Source organism: Colius striatus, chromosome 3 (genome assembly GCF_028858725.1).
Source record: "Colius striatus isolate bColStr4 chromosome 3, bColStr4.1.hap1, whole genome shotgun sequence".
NCBI classification, from domain to species: domain Eukaryota; kingdom Metazoa; phylum Chordata; class Aves; order Coliiformes; family Coliidae; genus Colius; species Colius striatus.
The window spans coordinates 83,654,556-83,671,136 of record NC_084761.1 but is presented as its reverse complement, the minus strand read 5'-3'; the positions used below and the strand labels follow the sequence as shown (position 1 = coordinate 83,671,136).

The 16,581-nt window shown below is 38.8% G+C and overlaps 1 protein-coding gene across 5 annotated transcripts in view; it reads left to right on the top strand.

The window, feature by feature from the left end:
• LOC104552306 (C1q and TNF related 7) overlaps positions 1-16,581 on the top strand; it is a 121,506-nt gene that overhangs the window by 57,486 nt on the left and 47,439 nt on the right. For 4 of the 5 annotated variants that reach the window (XR_009818482.1, XM_061993404.1, XM_061993403.1 and 1 more), the window contains exons 1-5: positions 4,848-5,155; positions 12,488-12,576; positions 13,210-13,311; positions 15,381-15,482; positions 16,356-16,532. Coding sequence is in view for 4 of the 5 variants with exons in the window: in XM_061993404.1 (XP_061849388.1) it covers positions 4,894-5,155; positions 12,488-12,576; positions 13,210-13,311; positions 15,381-15,482; positions 16,356-16,532 (732 nt within the window). In the remaining variant the exon portion in view is untranslated. Of the gene's footprint in view, positions 5,156-12,487; positions 12,577-12,628; positions 12,670-13,209; positions 13,312-15,380; positions 15,483-16,355; positions 16,533-16,581 lie in introns of those variants that run through there. The other variant, XM_061993405.1, reaches the window with a different exon arrangement.

The following is a 16,581-nucleotide window of genomic DNA, read 5'->3' as shown; positions in this document are numbered from 1 at the left end:
GCTGCAGGAAACATATGTGGTTTGAATTCTGTATGTCTCCTGTAGCAAAGCCATTGTACTTAAAAGTGTTTCTGAGCTGCTTTCCATCCTGTTAAGCAAAAGTCCCCCACTGCTCCTTCAGGGTATCATAGCAATGTTCCTTTCATAATGCTGTTCATATTTGTCCATCATTTAAACTGTTTGTACAACTGTTTCTGAGTCTGGAATAAATTGTTGAGACACAGACTTACTGGCAAAAGACGATGTTGAACCTGAGTCCTTGCCAAAACTTTGTATAAAAGTTCACCCACCGGGTCATTTCCAGTCCCACTTATAGTGAGACTTAGCAGACAAATTGTGTACTGTGCATGTTACCCTAAGAAACCTGTCTTCTGTTTACATTTCTTTCCCATTCTTCAAAGCTGTTGTCATGTCAGGTGTCTCTAGCTGTGATAATTCCTCTTCCAGTAATTAAAAATGCAAACTTTTTATCTGCTACAACTGTTTACTTCTTCCCATGATCTTCTTACAGCAGTACTCAGCAACTGGAAACAACTTAGGCATATCTTTTCCAGCTACTAAAAATTTGCAGTAACAGATCTTCAGATGTTGTAGGGATTGTTTATACAAAGATAGTTATAAATAGATCTAATAACAACTCCATTTAGTATCAGCAATATTGTTTATTCTGCGCATGCTAAAGACACTAACACAAATTAATATAAAAAATTATTTTGTTAATGATTCAGTGCAGCAGAAAAAAAAAGACTCCTGTGAATTCCTTAGTATCTATGGAAATTAGAAATTGTATATAAGACAATCCACTTTTCTACAAACTATCTGATAGGGCTGACATTTCTGCCATTCCTAGCATCAAAATAAACTTGTTGTGAGTATTCAACAAGCAGATAACCCATCACTTCACTGTTTCTCTAAACAAGACTTTAAGATTTTATTTCCGTGTAAGCAGCCTCAACTGTAATAATGCCTTCAAATCCCTCTCATCTTTGCTCAGAAGTATGCAGGTATATTCATAGAATCATAGAATGGTAAGGTTGGAAGGGAATTTTAGAAATCACCTGGTCCAACCCCCCTGCAGAAGCAGGTTCACCTAGATCAGGTCACATAGGAACATGTCCAGGTGGGTCTTGAAGACCTCCAAGGAAGGAGACTCCACAACCCCACTGGGCAGCCTGGGCCAGGGCTCTCTCATCTGAACAGTAAAATAGTTTTTTTCTTATATTTAAGTGGAACTTTTTGTGTTCCAGCTTCATGCCATTACCCCTTGTCCTGTTGCTAGACACAATAGAAAAAGAGGTACCCCAATCTCCTGACACCCACCATTTAGATATTTGTAAATGTTAGTAAGATCTCCCCTCAGTCTCCTCTTCTCCAGACTAAACAGCCCCAGTTCCCACAGCCTTTCCTTGTATGAAAGATGTTCCAGTCCCCTGATCATCTTGGTGGCCCTGCACTGGACTCTCCAGAAGTTCTCTGTCCCTCTTGAGCTGAGGAGCCCAGAACTGGACACAGTACTCCAGATGATATTGATAACTTTATAAAGGTATGATTTGTCATACTTCTTACTTTGGTTTGAGGATCTGCCTTCCCCTAACTCAGAGTATTTAGTGATTTTTTTTTTAATCCTAGTGTTACAAAATGCCTATGTTTGCAAATTATGGCTGCTGGAAGACTATAACTTTTTAACTCTACGTTTCTCATTATTTATCCCCAAAACAACATTCTAAGAAGCTTGCTGAGGCTTATGCTGATTTGTAAAGGTCATCTGTAAAGAATAGTGCATCATTGTCCTCTTGAGACAGCTTAGGTTAATACTCGGAGTACATTAGTTCATTGGAAAACAAAGACAGCATTCGGAAAACAACTGTCCACTTCAAGGATTTATCCCCTACGTGACTGATGTCAAGGACTTTCTTCAGAGGGAAATCAATCTAAAAAAAAAAAAGAAATTTACTCGCTGGAATGTTGACATATAGTCTGAATTAGAGGTTTAATATCTTCCTTTAGTCAACAGAGTGAGATAGGCTCTTTTGCAAATGATTGATATTGAGGAATCAGTGCTTGGAACTGTACATGTCAGAAGAAATGTCTGTGCCTTTCCTCTACTTACAGAAGTAGTATACAGAAACTAAATCAAGTAATTTAGCAAAGTTAAGGTTAGGAGGAATGTTTACCTTTATTGTGTTTCAGTCTGAAATAACCATCCTTGATCCTGCAAAAATATACTGGGGATATTTTTTTTCTCATGTGACTGCAGTAACTGAAATATGTTGCTGTCTGCAGGAGCTGCAATCACTTCATCTTCCCCATATTTTACTCATGACTTTGCCTTCTACTGTAAAAGAAAATGTTTACAAAGAAGTCTTCCGGAACTATTTCAGTGCTTAAGGAGGAGAAACTGACTCTTTCTCTTTAAAAAGCAAAGCTGAGTTTTTGTTGCTAGGGGGGAGTGTTGTGCTTGGCTCATCTGTACTCTTGAAAGCTGCTGTATAAGAAAATCCAGGTAGGAAACAAACATTTTCCTTTGGATCTGTTTCAGGATCACTGCATTCTGTGTGTTTTCACGAATGAGACAGTTTTAAGAATTCAAAATCCTCAAAATTATTTTCTAGGTACTTTTGATGTAATTTCTTTTATTGAGAGGAGCAGGAAAAACTTCCCTGTGTTTCTGTTGTTAGTTTTAAGTGCTTTGGAAACTGCCTCTAAGCTAATGGAGAGCTTTATAGCTCTTGCACTTAGTTGTTTATTGCATTTTAAAGTGCCTGCTATAGTACTTAACTTCAAGAAATGCTAGAAAATTGTTAAAGAAAATGGCCATAAGGCCTTTTTGCTATGTTGCCAGTGTTCTCCATTTAAATGTGCCTTCAGGAAAGACTGTTTAAATTTGATACATAAAGCTTGATACAAAAAAGGGGTCTATGTGCCAAGCAGTAAAAATGCTGCTGCTCCTTGCAGTGCTGTATTTTTTATGCCATGAAGAGGGTATGTGATGAACATTAGTTGCAGCAAGGAAAGGTTGCCTCTTTTAGATACATCATCACTCTCAGCTCCTATGCAATATTCCTACTGAGGGAATTAATGTAGAGGCAAATGCACAAGTGGTTTGTGAGATAGTCACATTTGTTTAAAAAACTCACTTGTTTAGGCCAAGTTCAGCTCCCTGTGGTAGCTGAGACTCATTTGGAACTATGAAAATCCTTGGGGCTGGTAGTTGGTAAGGGCTAAGCCTCAGGCAGGACTCTGCTCCTTCTCTGCTTCTCTTTATTAGGCATCTACTACGAGATCTGGGCAGGTACATAAAAAACCCTATGCCTTACTCCTATGGGTTGTTTCATGGGGTTTTTGAAATCCAGAATAAAACTATACTTCTGTGTATTTCTTTACCTGTTAGATCACTGGTGCAAGTTACGTTGACTCTGGCTTTGTGTAGGGAACAAGTACTGCTGAGGTCGCTTTCCTGCTCATTAAATATAAAGCAGGACAGGAACCAGCAGTAACAGTAACAATTAATTGAGTTAGATATAATTTTTTTAAAAAAATCCTAAATACTTAAAATAAAATACAGCAACTTTCTAGTGTAAACAAAGCTGAAGTTATTTGGTGGGTTCCAGCTTTCGTAAAATTGAAACCTCAAGCAAATCCAACACTGGAAGTGGGGAGAAAAGGGGACTGAATATGTCTTGGTGATCTGAATCTTGCAGCTGGCGTTATGGACTGTAGGCAGGTTGTTTATTAAACAAAAATGTAATAAGAATGTTCATACAGTGTGTACAGGCCTACATTCACTATTATATGGATTCGTTATATAAATGTGTGTGCTTTTTTTCATAATTACATTATGGAAAAAAGGAGGGGTTAAGTATTAAAATTGTATGATAAATGATACGTCACTTCAGTGTTCAGGGTGCAAAAGTTACACAAAACATATATCTCAAGCACATCTCTCGTGGGTAATTCTGGCATTGCTTATAACAGCCAGGTGTCAGCCACCAGCCAGATGAACCGCAGTGAAGAATCCCAGATGATAATCCATGGGATGTTAGTGTCCAATTGGTTGAGACAAAAGCGGTGTATGATTGCTTTCCACTGAGACCAGTAGGAATACTTTATATATGGAACTGAAAGGAGTGAAGTAAGTGTGTCTTGTACACTTCTGTTAGATTAGTTGGCACTGCTCAAGTTAATGCAGGTTTGCATAAGCAACTTCTGTGCAAATATACTCCAACCATAGACACCATATCCTGTGAAACAGACCTTTAGTATGTATTTTTTATTCCATTTCATACTGATCCAACACGGCTGATTAAAGTCAAAATATTGCTTAAATAAAATTTGCCTTGAGTAGGTTGCAAAAGCATAAAGTTATCCTACTCTCTCATCAGTAGAAATGCTTTTGAATTTATGTTTAAATTGCACCTGGTGCTATGGGGAAGGAAAGAAAACAAACCCACAACCAAAACCTCTATGAGGTATGTGCACATAACAGTGAAGATGAGGTAAAGATACTTTAGAGTTGTCAGCAGACTTCAGTCTTGCTAATAAATGTCAATGTGTTCCAACTTTGGGTGAGACTGCAGACTAAAATGGCATCAGAGGAACACGGACTATAAAGAAATCCAAGCAAATTGGGATTCTGACAGACGAGATTGTTTCCGTGCGTGTGGAGACAAGGCCGGCCTCTACTCCACGCTGCAGCGTATTCCCTCTTTCTGTGAAAGGAGTTCCTGGATGAGGACCCCGTCCAGGTGGAAAGGCTGAGGAAGGCCTCGACAGCTCGCAGGCATAGAAGAAACAAAACGGTGAGTATCTCAGCTCCGCCGCGCGTTTACCTTCCTTCACAGGACCCAGCTGCGGCCCCGGCTGTCCCGTCCGCGGGCCGCCGCGACACCGCGCATGCGCAAACGGCACGGCCATCGGCAGCGCGCACCGCTGCCCGCCCCCTCCCCTCACAGTCGGGGTCCCAACGCGGCGGCGGCGGGCGCCGGGTCCGCTTCGTGTTCCGGCTCGGCTCCCGTCACTCATGTGCTGCCCCTCGCCCCTTCTGCCCCGCTGCAGCTGCCAGACGCCGTCGGTGCCACCGAACCGCGGGCGGAGGAGAGAAGCCGCGCCAGCATGGCGGCCGCCGCCTCCAGCGCTGCGCTTCAGGCTGTGCGCGGTGAGTGACGCTCGGACGGCCGCGGGGCCGCGGGGCGGGGCGGGACCGCGGGCGGGGCCGGCGCGGGGCGCGCTGCAGCCGGGCGCCCGGTCTGCTGAGCCGGCGCCTGCGGAGGTGGGCAGGCGGCCGTTCTCCTCAGCCGCCCCTTGGGGCTGATGTCACGGAGTTAAGGGGGCAGCTTGGCTAGCGGTAGCGAGAGTATTCGGCTTCAGCGTTTCCACTTTGATTGCCCTCGGCTCCCAGGCAGAAAAACTGCGGCGGGATGGTGGTGCGTGCCACTTATTCCGGCCCTTGAAGAGCTTCCTTGAGCTCGTGCTGTTTCCATTCGCAGTATTAGAGTAGGGGTGGAGTGGTGTCTGCCCTGCATTAGATCATCTCGGAACATTATGCGTACGGTTGGAAGACGTACTCCCATGGCATTTAGATATCAGTAACCGATGAAACCGTCTTACATAAAATAGAACAATTTTCAGAAGCGTGGATGTACAGGCTTTATTTACATATTTAAATGTGTACCTCGTGTTTTGTGCTTGAAGCGTTACTCATGCTTCTGATGGTGTATGGATTTATCTGTGAACTAGTTCAGCTGTCACTGATGTGAAAGACAAAGTAGGAGGATGCAGGAAAGTAATGTAGCGGGAAGCTGTCTGATTGCAGGTTTGGAAAGAAGGGAGGTTTTTGAGACTTGAAAAGTAATCTTCAATTTCTTCATCAGAATCTCAACAGTATACTTGTTAAATACTTAGGACAACATTAATGTTCTAAATCTTGCTGCATGGTTTTATGGACTTACCTAAACAGGATGCATAAAAGACCTAATTAAGAACAGAGTATTAAAAAGTCAATAAAACTAGAATGCAGTGAAGTATATACTTGCTTAGTCACCTCCATCAGTGTCAAGGTTTATAAAAATAAAATGTGTGTATTGCCCTTTAACTTGTTTTAGCAAAATATGGTATTTGTTACAGATATCTACAATTCAGAGATGTTTACAGCTTTTTCAAGGTACTTTTTTCTGAATGTTTTTTGAGTCTAGCTATGCCAGCTTGTGCTAGGAAGGGATATGCAGTTGACAGATGGAGTCTAAACAGTTTTCAAAATTGATTGCACTGGGAAATCAAGAGACACCATCTAGTGATGGTGGTTTTCTTTTTACAGAAGCCAATTTTCCAAGAATAAACTGAACAGCACAGCAGCACTCTGGGAAGAAAACTAGTCATTAGTTCCCTCATGTAATATTTTGTTTTCGTAAGTGTTTTGCTCTGTTACTTATTGCTGCTCCAGAAATCCCTGCAATTCTGCTAATTTTGATTGATTTACTTAATTGCAGTATAATTTACCCATCTGGGTTTTTTTTTAATTACATCTTAAATTTTATGAAAGGCTGCACCTTGAGCTGAAGTCTTCATGCATTTATCCAAAACTTATTTCAGAATCTCTTTTTTTTAGTTCTGTAATTCAGATTTGTAAATAAATTCCAGTCTTATAGATACTAAGCTTTTGAATCTGCTGACAGTGGTGTCTGCCATTATGTTACCCAGTCATAAGGTAAAAACAGATTTCTTCTCAGTCCTTCATTGCCTTTGCTAGGCTGTGTATGATTTTCTGCTTATTATTGTCTTGCCAAGTGTTAACTGACCATTTAAAAAACAAAACCAAAAAGAAATGTAACACACACTACAGACCTCTGCCCCCATTTTCCAGATGACATTGAAAAATTCTATACAGACTGTTTCCTCTACTGTCTTATTTTAGGTTTGCTTTAGTTGCTGTGATAATACATTGTCTCTCTTCCTAGGCTTGTTTAGTCCATGATTGTCGCCATGTTTGTTCATTGTTTGTGTTAAATTTCTGATTTAAAAGTATACAAAACACCCCTTTCTGTGGAAAAGGAACTGTGTTTTAACAGAAGTGAGAAGTAGATAATGTTTATGGAATTATCAGTCTATGATATCCCTCAAATACTTGGTTTATTTTATGCTGGCATGGTATGATCATTTTCTCCTTCTGGTCACACTAGTGCAAGCTTATTTTGAAACATACCTATAAACTATTTCTTCACTTAATACTCATTGTAGGGATGATGACAAACCCCTGTTTGTCCCTAGTAGGTTTTTTTTTAATGCTATAGTTTGAACCATTAATACATGTTTTAAAGGTGTTAGATTGAGGCAGAAAATACTCACTATGGAGTGTGAGTTTATTAACTGTTACTTGCTTATCTTTTTAAATGTGGCTTTCCAGTGGCTCGCATGCACATCTGTCCCCCTGTCATGTAATCAAAATATTTCCACTGAGATACGCTTCCTATAAGGCAGGCTCAAAAGCTGAAATGGGTGCTTTTTCCATTACTCACACAAATGGGTAGAATGTATACTGAAGAACATTACGTTGGCTTGGTAGTTCTTGTTCTTTACCAATCTAGACCTTCTGATGCTTTTTTTTTTTTTTTTTACTGTCTCTTAAATATTTACAAATAGGCTGAGTCTTTTTTAGTGAAGTTGAAGTTAGACTGACTTGTGTATGCTTCTGCAGCTTGTGCTTTCTCATTTCTTAAAAAAGACACTTGCCTGGGATTTTGTAACTTGCTTGTTCTGTATCACTTCTCAGAGTCACTTACAGTTCTGATGTTGCTGCAGCCAGCTCATTACTGGATCCTCAGCAATGATGTTGATGAATATTTATGATGAATACTTACCTAGATCTTTTTCTCTGCTTTGTCGTTAATTCTTACCCTGTTATTACTCATACTGCATTCCTTGTTAAAAAAGACAAAGTGAAAATAGGATTTTCTGTGTGTCATCTGTTAGTGTCTCTGCTGAGGACTTGCATATTTCTGTCTGTAGTATTCCTCTTGGTATAGAAATGCCTATAGAATCCTTATTCTTACATATGTCATGCTAGTGGTACTCACTTTGTACCTTATTCTTTCATTTGAAGGTTTCCAAAGATAATGGATGCTTCTTTTTACAAACATGGGCAGTAAATTGTGTAATTTGAAAAGATTAGGATTCTCCCAAACCTTACGATGTTTCTGAGTAGAAATGGTATAAGTAGGGTTTATCTTAATGTGGTTTTCTTTTCTAAATGACAGTGAACTAAAGTCAAAGTAGAAAAGAGATTGTACTCTGACTTTGGTGTGGTAGGTAGCCTTTAAATGTTTAAGTTGTATATTCAACATACAGTATTTTCCACTGCTAGTAAAGCTCTTGGAATAATATTGAATCAGCCATAATGTGATATATGTTGTGTGACATTACCACTCCTAAGCCTTTACCCTTTGCTTTTTTATCTCCTTTTCATGAATTTAATGCCTTGTATAAACCTGAAATCACCCTTTACTTAGACCTTGGCAAACAATGTTCTTTCATAAGGGCAAAGAACTGACAAGTAATGTAATTCTATAAGTAGAGATAACTAGAAAAAAAATATTTACCTAAAAAGTCATGTGTTCACAGATTAAAAATTAAAGAAAAATACCTCCAACCTATGCACTACAAAGCATAGAAAAGAGCTACATTTTTCTCCTGCTAATCATCTTACAATTCCAGTGAAAGGAGCAGTGGGTTCTGTGTGGAACAATGGAGCTCATTCTGGAAATAAAAGCTAATTACAAAAGTTCAGGAGAAAAAAGAACTAAGTACAGGTTGAGAAATGAACTCTTAGAGAGTAGTATAGTGGAAAGGGACATGGGGGTCTTGGTGAGCAGCAGGATGAGCATGAGCCAGCAATGTGCCCTTGTGGTCAAGAAGACCAATGGCATCCTGGAGTGTATGAGAAGGGCTGTGGGCAGTAGGTCGAGAGAGGTTCTCCTCCCTCCTACTCTGCCCTTGTGAGACTGCATCTGGAATACTGTATCCAGTTCTGGGCCCCTCAGTTCAAGAAGGACAGGGAGGTACTGGAAAGAGTTCAGTGCAGGGCCACAAAGATGATGGATCTCCCTTATGATGAAAGGGTGAGGGAGCTGGGGCTCTTTAGCTTGGAGACTGAGGGGTGGTCTTATTAATGTTTACAAATACAGAAAGGGTGGGTGTCAGGAGGATGGAACCAGATTCTTCTTAGTGATGTCAAATGATAGGAAAAGGGGCAACGGGTACAAACTGGAACATAAGAGGTTCTAAAAAGCAAAAGGAAATCTTCTTTCCTGTGAGGATGCTGGAGCACTGGAACAGGCTTCCCAGACGGGTTGTGGAGTCTCCTTCTCTGGAGGCATTCAAAAGCCACCTGTAGGAGTTCCAGCTTGACCTACTCTGATACATGATGAATGATCAGGTGATCCTGCTCTGGCTAGATCATCTTTTGGACTAGATAATCTTTTGAGGTCCCTTCCAACCCTTATGATTCTATGATCTGAGGATTCCATATAAGAAGGGATGTAAAGCATTTCTCTTTAAAAAGTTAATATTGCATATGTCAGTCAAAGTTAAAGTTTTGGTAAGCTCCAGAGAATTTCCAGGTGAACTCCAGGGCTCCAGTGAGACTGAAGAGGTCTGTGCAGATGAGGAGATGATTATGTAGCAGGAATCAGTTTTGTTAATGAAGAAATGAATTGAGTCTTTCAAAAAAAAAGTACACAAGTGATGCCTTCTTAAGCTATTAGAATCATATAATCATAGAATGGTATATAAAACTGTATTTTCAGATACAAAAATATTCTGGAGGCTTTTATAAAGCAGGTAACCTTGACTCTTACGGTGGTAGTGGAATCCAGAAAAGGAGATAGTCACCTTCTCAAAATTCCATGCTTAAGATGACCATAATGATGTTTAATACATAAAGCTACTGGAGTTGTTGCCAGGTGCTTACACATGCAGTCTCATTTGTATTGTACACTTTAAATGTTTTTCATTTGTGTTTATATGAAAGGATAGGTTGTAGTTATCCACTCCTTTGTGTTTCTCACCCCAAGAGTGTAGCTTCTCTGTAAGCCGCTAGATAATTATTTTTTTTATTTAGGTATCAGGAATGCAGTAGGGTACAGGGTCACCCTACTCATATTTACTAAATCTATCTGAAGAAATCATAATCTGAGAGGTTCTGATATGTGGAAGATAAGGGGGAGGTATGGTATCAGTCCTTTAATATCAAAGATATGCTCGAATTCAGTTTTAATTCTGGAAGAAAAGCCTGAGCCTTTTGGGCACATCAGTTCAAAGGCTGCAACAAATAGTAATTATCTGTTTCTGTAATCACATAATTACTCAAGACATTGTGTTTAAACGTGGTATTTACTGTGTATCAAAAAATCTAAATGTATGCCACTGATTTAAAATTCAGATTTGTTTGTTTCACAGGATCAGCAGGTCCTGAAGGGTGCAGAGTTTTGATCAGTTCTTGGGGTTGGAGAGTGGGTTGTGGGATTTTCTTGGTTCGTTGGTTGAAATGAACCTCAGGGGTATAACTCTTGTGATGGCCTCCAGCTGGATTTAACTATACTGATCACACCTCTTTGAGCCCAACAGTTCAGCCAATTTTCATTCCACCTACTTAAGAGTCCATATTTCATCAGTTTCTCTATAAGGGTATTACAGGAAACAGTGATAAGCAGCATCCACTGCTTTCCCTTCATCCACTAACCCAGTTACCTTATCACTGAAGTTGTCTTATTGGTCAGATAGAGGTTTTTCTCCCTTCATAAATCCATTATGATGACTCCCAGTTTTTGTCTTGTCCTTAACATATTTGGCAGTGGTTTCCAGGATTATTTGTTCTGTCACCTTGGGCATCAAGATGAGGCTAAACAGCCTATAGGTCTCCAGATTCTCCTCCTTTAAGACAGGAGTGGTGTTTGCTCACTTCTAGTCCTAAGGAACCTCTCTTGATCGTCACCACATATTTTAAAGGTAACTAAGAGTGGCCTTGAGGTGAGGTTTAACAGCTCCCTTCGCACTCATGGGAGCATCACATTAGGACCCAGGGATTTGCATAGGCACAGTTTATTTAAATGTGGCCTTATTTGATCTTCCTCTATTGAGGACAAGTTTTTGCTGACCCAGGCTCTCCTGACAGTCTCTGGGGCCTGGTATTCCTAATCACAGAATCACAAAATCTCAAGGGCTGGAAAAGACCTCAAAAGATCATCTAGTCCAACCCCCCTGCCAGAGCGAGACCACTTAGAGTAGGTCACACAGGAACTTATCCAGGTGGGTTTTGAATGTCTCCAGAGAAAGGGACTCCACAACCCACCTGGGCAGCCTGTGCCAGGGCTCCATCACCCTCACAGTGAAGAAATTCTTCCTCGTATCTCTTTGGAACCTCTTGTTTTCCAGTTTATACTCATTGCCCCTTATTCTGTCATGGGACGTCATTGAGAACAGCCTGGCTGTTGAACAGCCTGGTTCAGTGAAAGCGGAGATGAAAACACTAAGTACTTGGGTGTTTTTTCTGTCTCCTTTCACCAGGTCCCCTGGCCCATTTAACAGCAGGTAAATGATTTTTCTTAGTCTTTCGTCCTCGTGCTGTTATACATCTGCAATATCCCATCTTGTTGGACATCTTAGCAGTTGCCAGATTCAGGTCCGGGTGAGCTCTGGCTTTCCTAAGCCCATCCATGCATGGTTGGACAGTGCTGTAGTATTCCTGCTAGGTCACCTGTCTCCATTTACATCTCTTGTAATTTTTACTTGCACGTGTAAGTTAAGTTAGTTCATTCATGTAGTCTCTTATGAGTCTTGCTTGACTTCCTGAGTGTGGGGACAGACTGCTCTTGAGCTTAGAGGAGGAGATCTGTTGATAGCAGAGGGATGACAGAAGTCAAGCTGACTGTAGCTTACATTGGGAATGGGAAATTACTTGATGATACTGTCAGCCATACATGGGACAGGTAAAATGTATCGTATTCTCTTGATTGTACTAGAGCTATGGCATAAGAACACTGCTAGTGAAATTAATATGTTGTCACTACAAAAGCAGGAAGCCCTAAGCTGAAACAGAAAGCAAGTCTGTAAATTCTTTACTATTCTAGTCACATCTGTATCAGTATTTAGAGTACTATTCAAAATTAGATCTAGACAGCTCTAACACCTTAAACAATGCCAGGTAATTCTTTATATATTTTTAATAGAAAAAAAAGCATATGTATGCTTTACTTAAGGTGGTTCATAGTGTGTAATTGAAGGTAGCTCCATTTCAGCTGAAGGCATTGAAGTGATAGTCTATAAGGTCTGAATTCTAAAAAAAAAATGTTTCTTTCCTTCACATTTTCTGATGCAAGTTCTTTTTGATGTAATATGGGACTCTGTATGGTATATCTGGTTTTATGTTACTTAACTTTTAAGATTCTTTCACAAATTACTTAATTTAAACATGCTGCCTTATTTTTCTCTGTTTCAGACTTGCCACCTGTTCCTTCTACATCAAGAGCAGGCCTTGCAGAATATTCTGTTAGGGAACGAATGAGAGAGAAACTAAAAGCAGCAAGGGTGAGAATCCTTCAGAAGTCTTGGATGATTAACTTCAGTCTTATAAGTATCACCCACTTCATTTTTCTTGCTTAGAAGGGAATCTGAATTGAGGTACCTGCTTTTTTCTTTCTGATGCTGAAAGAATACTTGGTTCATCAATGCGCTTATTTTCCAGTGTATTTCTATTGCTGTATTTTTTTTTTTTAAGTTTATATAATCACAGAATGATAGGGGTTGGAAGGGACCTTTAGAGATCATCTGGTCCAACCACCCTTCAGAAGCAGGTCCACTTAGATCAGGTCACATAGTAACATGTCCAGGCAAGTCTATGATTAAGTTGTTTGTAATAATATAACAGTTGTCATTGTTCTACAATTTAAATGGTATAATCATTACAGATCTTTCTTCAAAAATAAATCTTACACTATTCTGAAATCAATGGGTTTCCTTCTAAGTTTACTGTGCAGTTTAATAAAAGGTATTAACATTTAGGTCTGTAAAATCACTTAAGCTGATTACACAGTTAAAAGAGTCTGTCCCTAACACAAACATGCATCAGTTGTTGAGTTCCTGGGAATTATTGTAGATTTGGTCTTGTTATATTTATTTTATAGCTAAGGTTTTTGCTTTGTTGTTCATTTATTTGCTTAGTCAAAAGCAGAAAGTACTTTATTGCAAGGAGACCCTAGTCCACGGCCAAGGCGTTTAAAAAGCGTCAGAGAAAGGAAAACAGAAGAGAGGCTGGATAAAGTGGTAAGAAGATGCATTGGGTCTTGCTATTCTGATAACGAGCAAATGAATATGAAACATGAACTAGATCAAAGACTGCACATAGTCTTCAAGATCAATGTAATTTATTTTAATAGGATCAAAATTATACGATTATTTGAATTCATAACCAGGAAGGAACCTTTCTGGTTACTGCATTTAGTATACATGTTTAACAATAGTAGTTTGCTTTCCTTATAGTATAGCCATCATGTGAAACTTCTGTCATTTACAAGTTTATAGTTTCTGTTGCTTAAGAAGCTATGAAGCGTTTAAAACTTGAAGCCTTTAGAAGTTATGAAATGTGAAGCATTTAAAAATTACTGTAACAGAAAAGACCACTGTATTATAGGTTCATATAAATTTGCACAGTGTAATTGCTAAAAGCTGGATGTTAACTTCACGTCATTGTACTGTCATTGTTACTCTTGCATATGCAGCTTTTTTATTACGAGCACATTCTTTGTTAGAAAATGAATTTTGTATTAAAAAAATAACAGAAGCTATGCCTGTGCAGAACTTGCACCAAGATATTCTTCAGAATTCACAAAGTAGATTGCTTGCCAGTAGAAAATGTGTTCCAAAGAATGTGTGTATGCAGGAAATAACAGCATATGGCAGTAACATTTTTATCTGGAATTCCAAACAATAAGAATTAGCCTGGCTAAATTGCTTGTCTAGGGGAGAATCACCTAATCATGTAGGCTGTGGCCAAAGTTTTTTGGCATCGTTTTTTCATAAAAACTGAAGTCATAGCTTTCAGTTATGCAGTATTGTTTTAATAGGTTTGTATTAAGAAAATGTCAAATTGATACTGTTATTGAAGTTGGTTACTAATTTTGTATTAAGTCTGTGTGAAACCTGCTGTGTGTTAGTTTAGTTTCCTGGCCTTATTTACACACATGGGAAGTATTTTTAAATAAGTGGCCAGGGTTTAAATCAGATTGCCAGGGTTTGATATTTTCTTTGTGATGTTATTTTGAAGTTAGTTTGAATAGATGTGAATTTGAGAAATTTCTTCCTTTAATCTAAGAATTCAGGCTACAAAGAGGAAGATCAGATAGACTGTTAAATGTGTTTATGTTGTCTGGGCCTCATGAAAATCAGTCAAAAGCACATAAATGAACTGCCTGAAGCAACCTCAATGATACTTTGATATGATACAATGATATACAACTTTAAGAATACAACTTTAAGTGACCTCTGTGTAGAGACAGAACAGGCAGAGAAGTAGCATCCATGGAGTTTTAGAGAAGCCTATCAATAATATAGAGATAATAAATAATCAAGTTTCATAGAATCATAAAATCATTACGGTTGAAAAAGACCTTTAAGATCATCAAGTCCAACCACTAACCTCACACTGCCAGGCCCATCCCTAAACTAAACCATATCCCTCAGGACCTCATCTATGTGTCTTTTTTTTTAATATTTCCAGGGATGGTGACTCCACCACCTCCCTGGCAGCCCATTCCAGTGCTTGACAACCCTCTTGGTGAAAAGTTTGTATTTAAGGACCCAAGCAATGGGTCTTTTTTGACTAATAGCAGATGTTTCTTCAGACTGAAGCAGGGGCTTTATGAAAAGTTAGCCTTAAGCTCCTCGATTGCCTTCCCTGCTCAGCAGTGTCTGTCAGCAGCACCCTTGCTGCCGCCCGACTTGTGCCGTCTGTTAGTCCCGCGGTTGGGAAAATCTGGCCTTACTATCACGTTTCTCCCCCTTGCGGCGATTAGCGTGTGGTTGCTTGTTTCTGCGGGAGTGCAGAAACAGTGATCTCATCAGCAGTGAAGAGTAACGTTTATGCACTGAATCATTTCTTGATACTCTACAGATGATTTCATGACCCAAAGGAGAAAGAAGTTAAATAATCATTAGATGGTACCCTTTTAAAAGAAATGTAAAATCAGTGTAATTGTTCCAACAGTGACTGTGTTTCTTTTTTTGTTATTTCTTTTGCCGTGAAAATGCAATATCTAATCTCTTTATTCAGCTATTTGGGTCTTTTTTTGTCTATCCGTAAATGTATGCTATAACATGTATATATTTTTATACAGTCTGACAGTGATAACTTCAGGGAGATGCAAGAGGACAAATCCCAATTACCATCAAAAATAAAGTTTCGTGATTCTGTAAAAAAACTTAAGCAAAAATCAAGAGTAGGTATCAATTTCTTCATTTTGGTAACTGATATTGATATTAATAATATCCACATTAGTCATATCAGTAACTTGTATTTAAACTTTATGGTTTTTTACTTTTACTTTTTGAAGAAGTAGACAGAATTCAGTCTCTAACAGTGGAGAAGGCTTTATTTCATTTTAAAATTCATGAACAGTGTATGCCAACTTTGAAGTATAAAAAGGGAGTGTTCATGAAATACAAGGATGGCTTTGAGTCATTTGTTTTTTTAAAAAAAATCAAGCAAATCCATCTGGACACAATTACTGGAGCTTGGAGGAAAAATGTTTTTCTGTTTAAATCCTTTTTATTGAATGCCACCAATTGGCAATTGAAGCAATTAAGATTAGTATATTGATATTTATTAGCCACAAAATACTACTGTTAATTCTTTTTCATAGAGGATTCATTCTAACACTAAAGGGGCCTGGATCTTTCAGAAGTAAAATTCTGTTAGAATTTTACTTCTAACAGATATCCATTCACCTGGATATTTTCATTGTGGCCAGAATTTAAACGTTGGCATATCTTGTTCATGGATTGTTTCTTTAAAGCAAAAAGCTGGTTAAAATGAAACTTTATTTAAATAAACATTGCAAAAAATATTTTATGAAGTAATAGTATAGCAATTAAAACTTTCACGTGTAATTTTAAAATAAGAGAAAGTTTCACGTGTCATTTTAAAATTTCAGTCGGCTTCAGCATTTGCTTGAATTCCCTTTGATATATACTTGTCACAGCATAATAATTTATTCATTCTGTTATTGCTGTTACTCATAGAAGAGATATCTTCACTTGCCTTGAATTTCTTATCAATGTCATATTAATGTACCTTTGTCTTCTCTTCCTAGTTCCAAAATGATTTTCCCTCCGCTGAAGAATCATATAATTTCTTTACCTTAAATTCTGATCCTGAACCAGAAAGTGTGAAGTCTGGAGCCAAAAAAAGGAATGAATTAAATGAAGAGGAGGAGGCTGAAGAGGAATGCGTAGAAGCCCACGAGGATGAGCAAGAGGAGGATGAAACGGTGTGAGCTATAGAATAAATGTTGATATTTTTATTCAGACTTCTTGAAT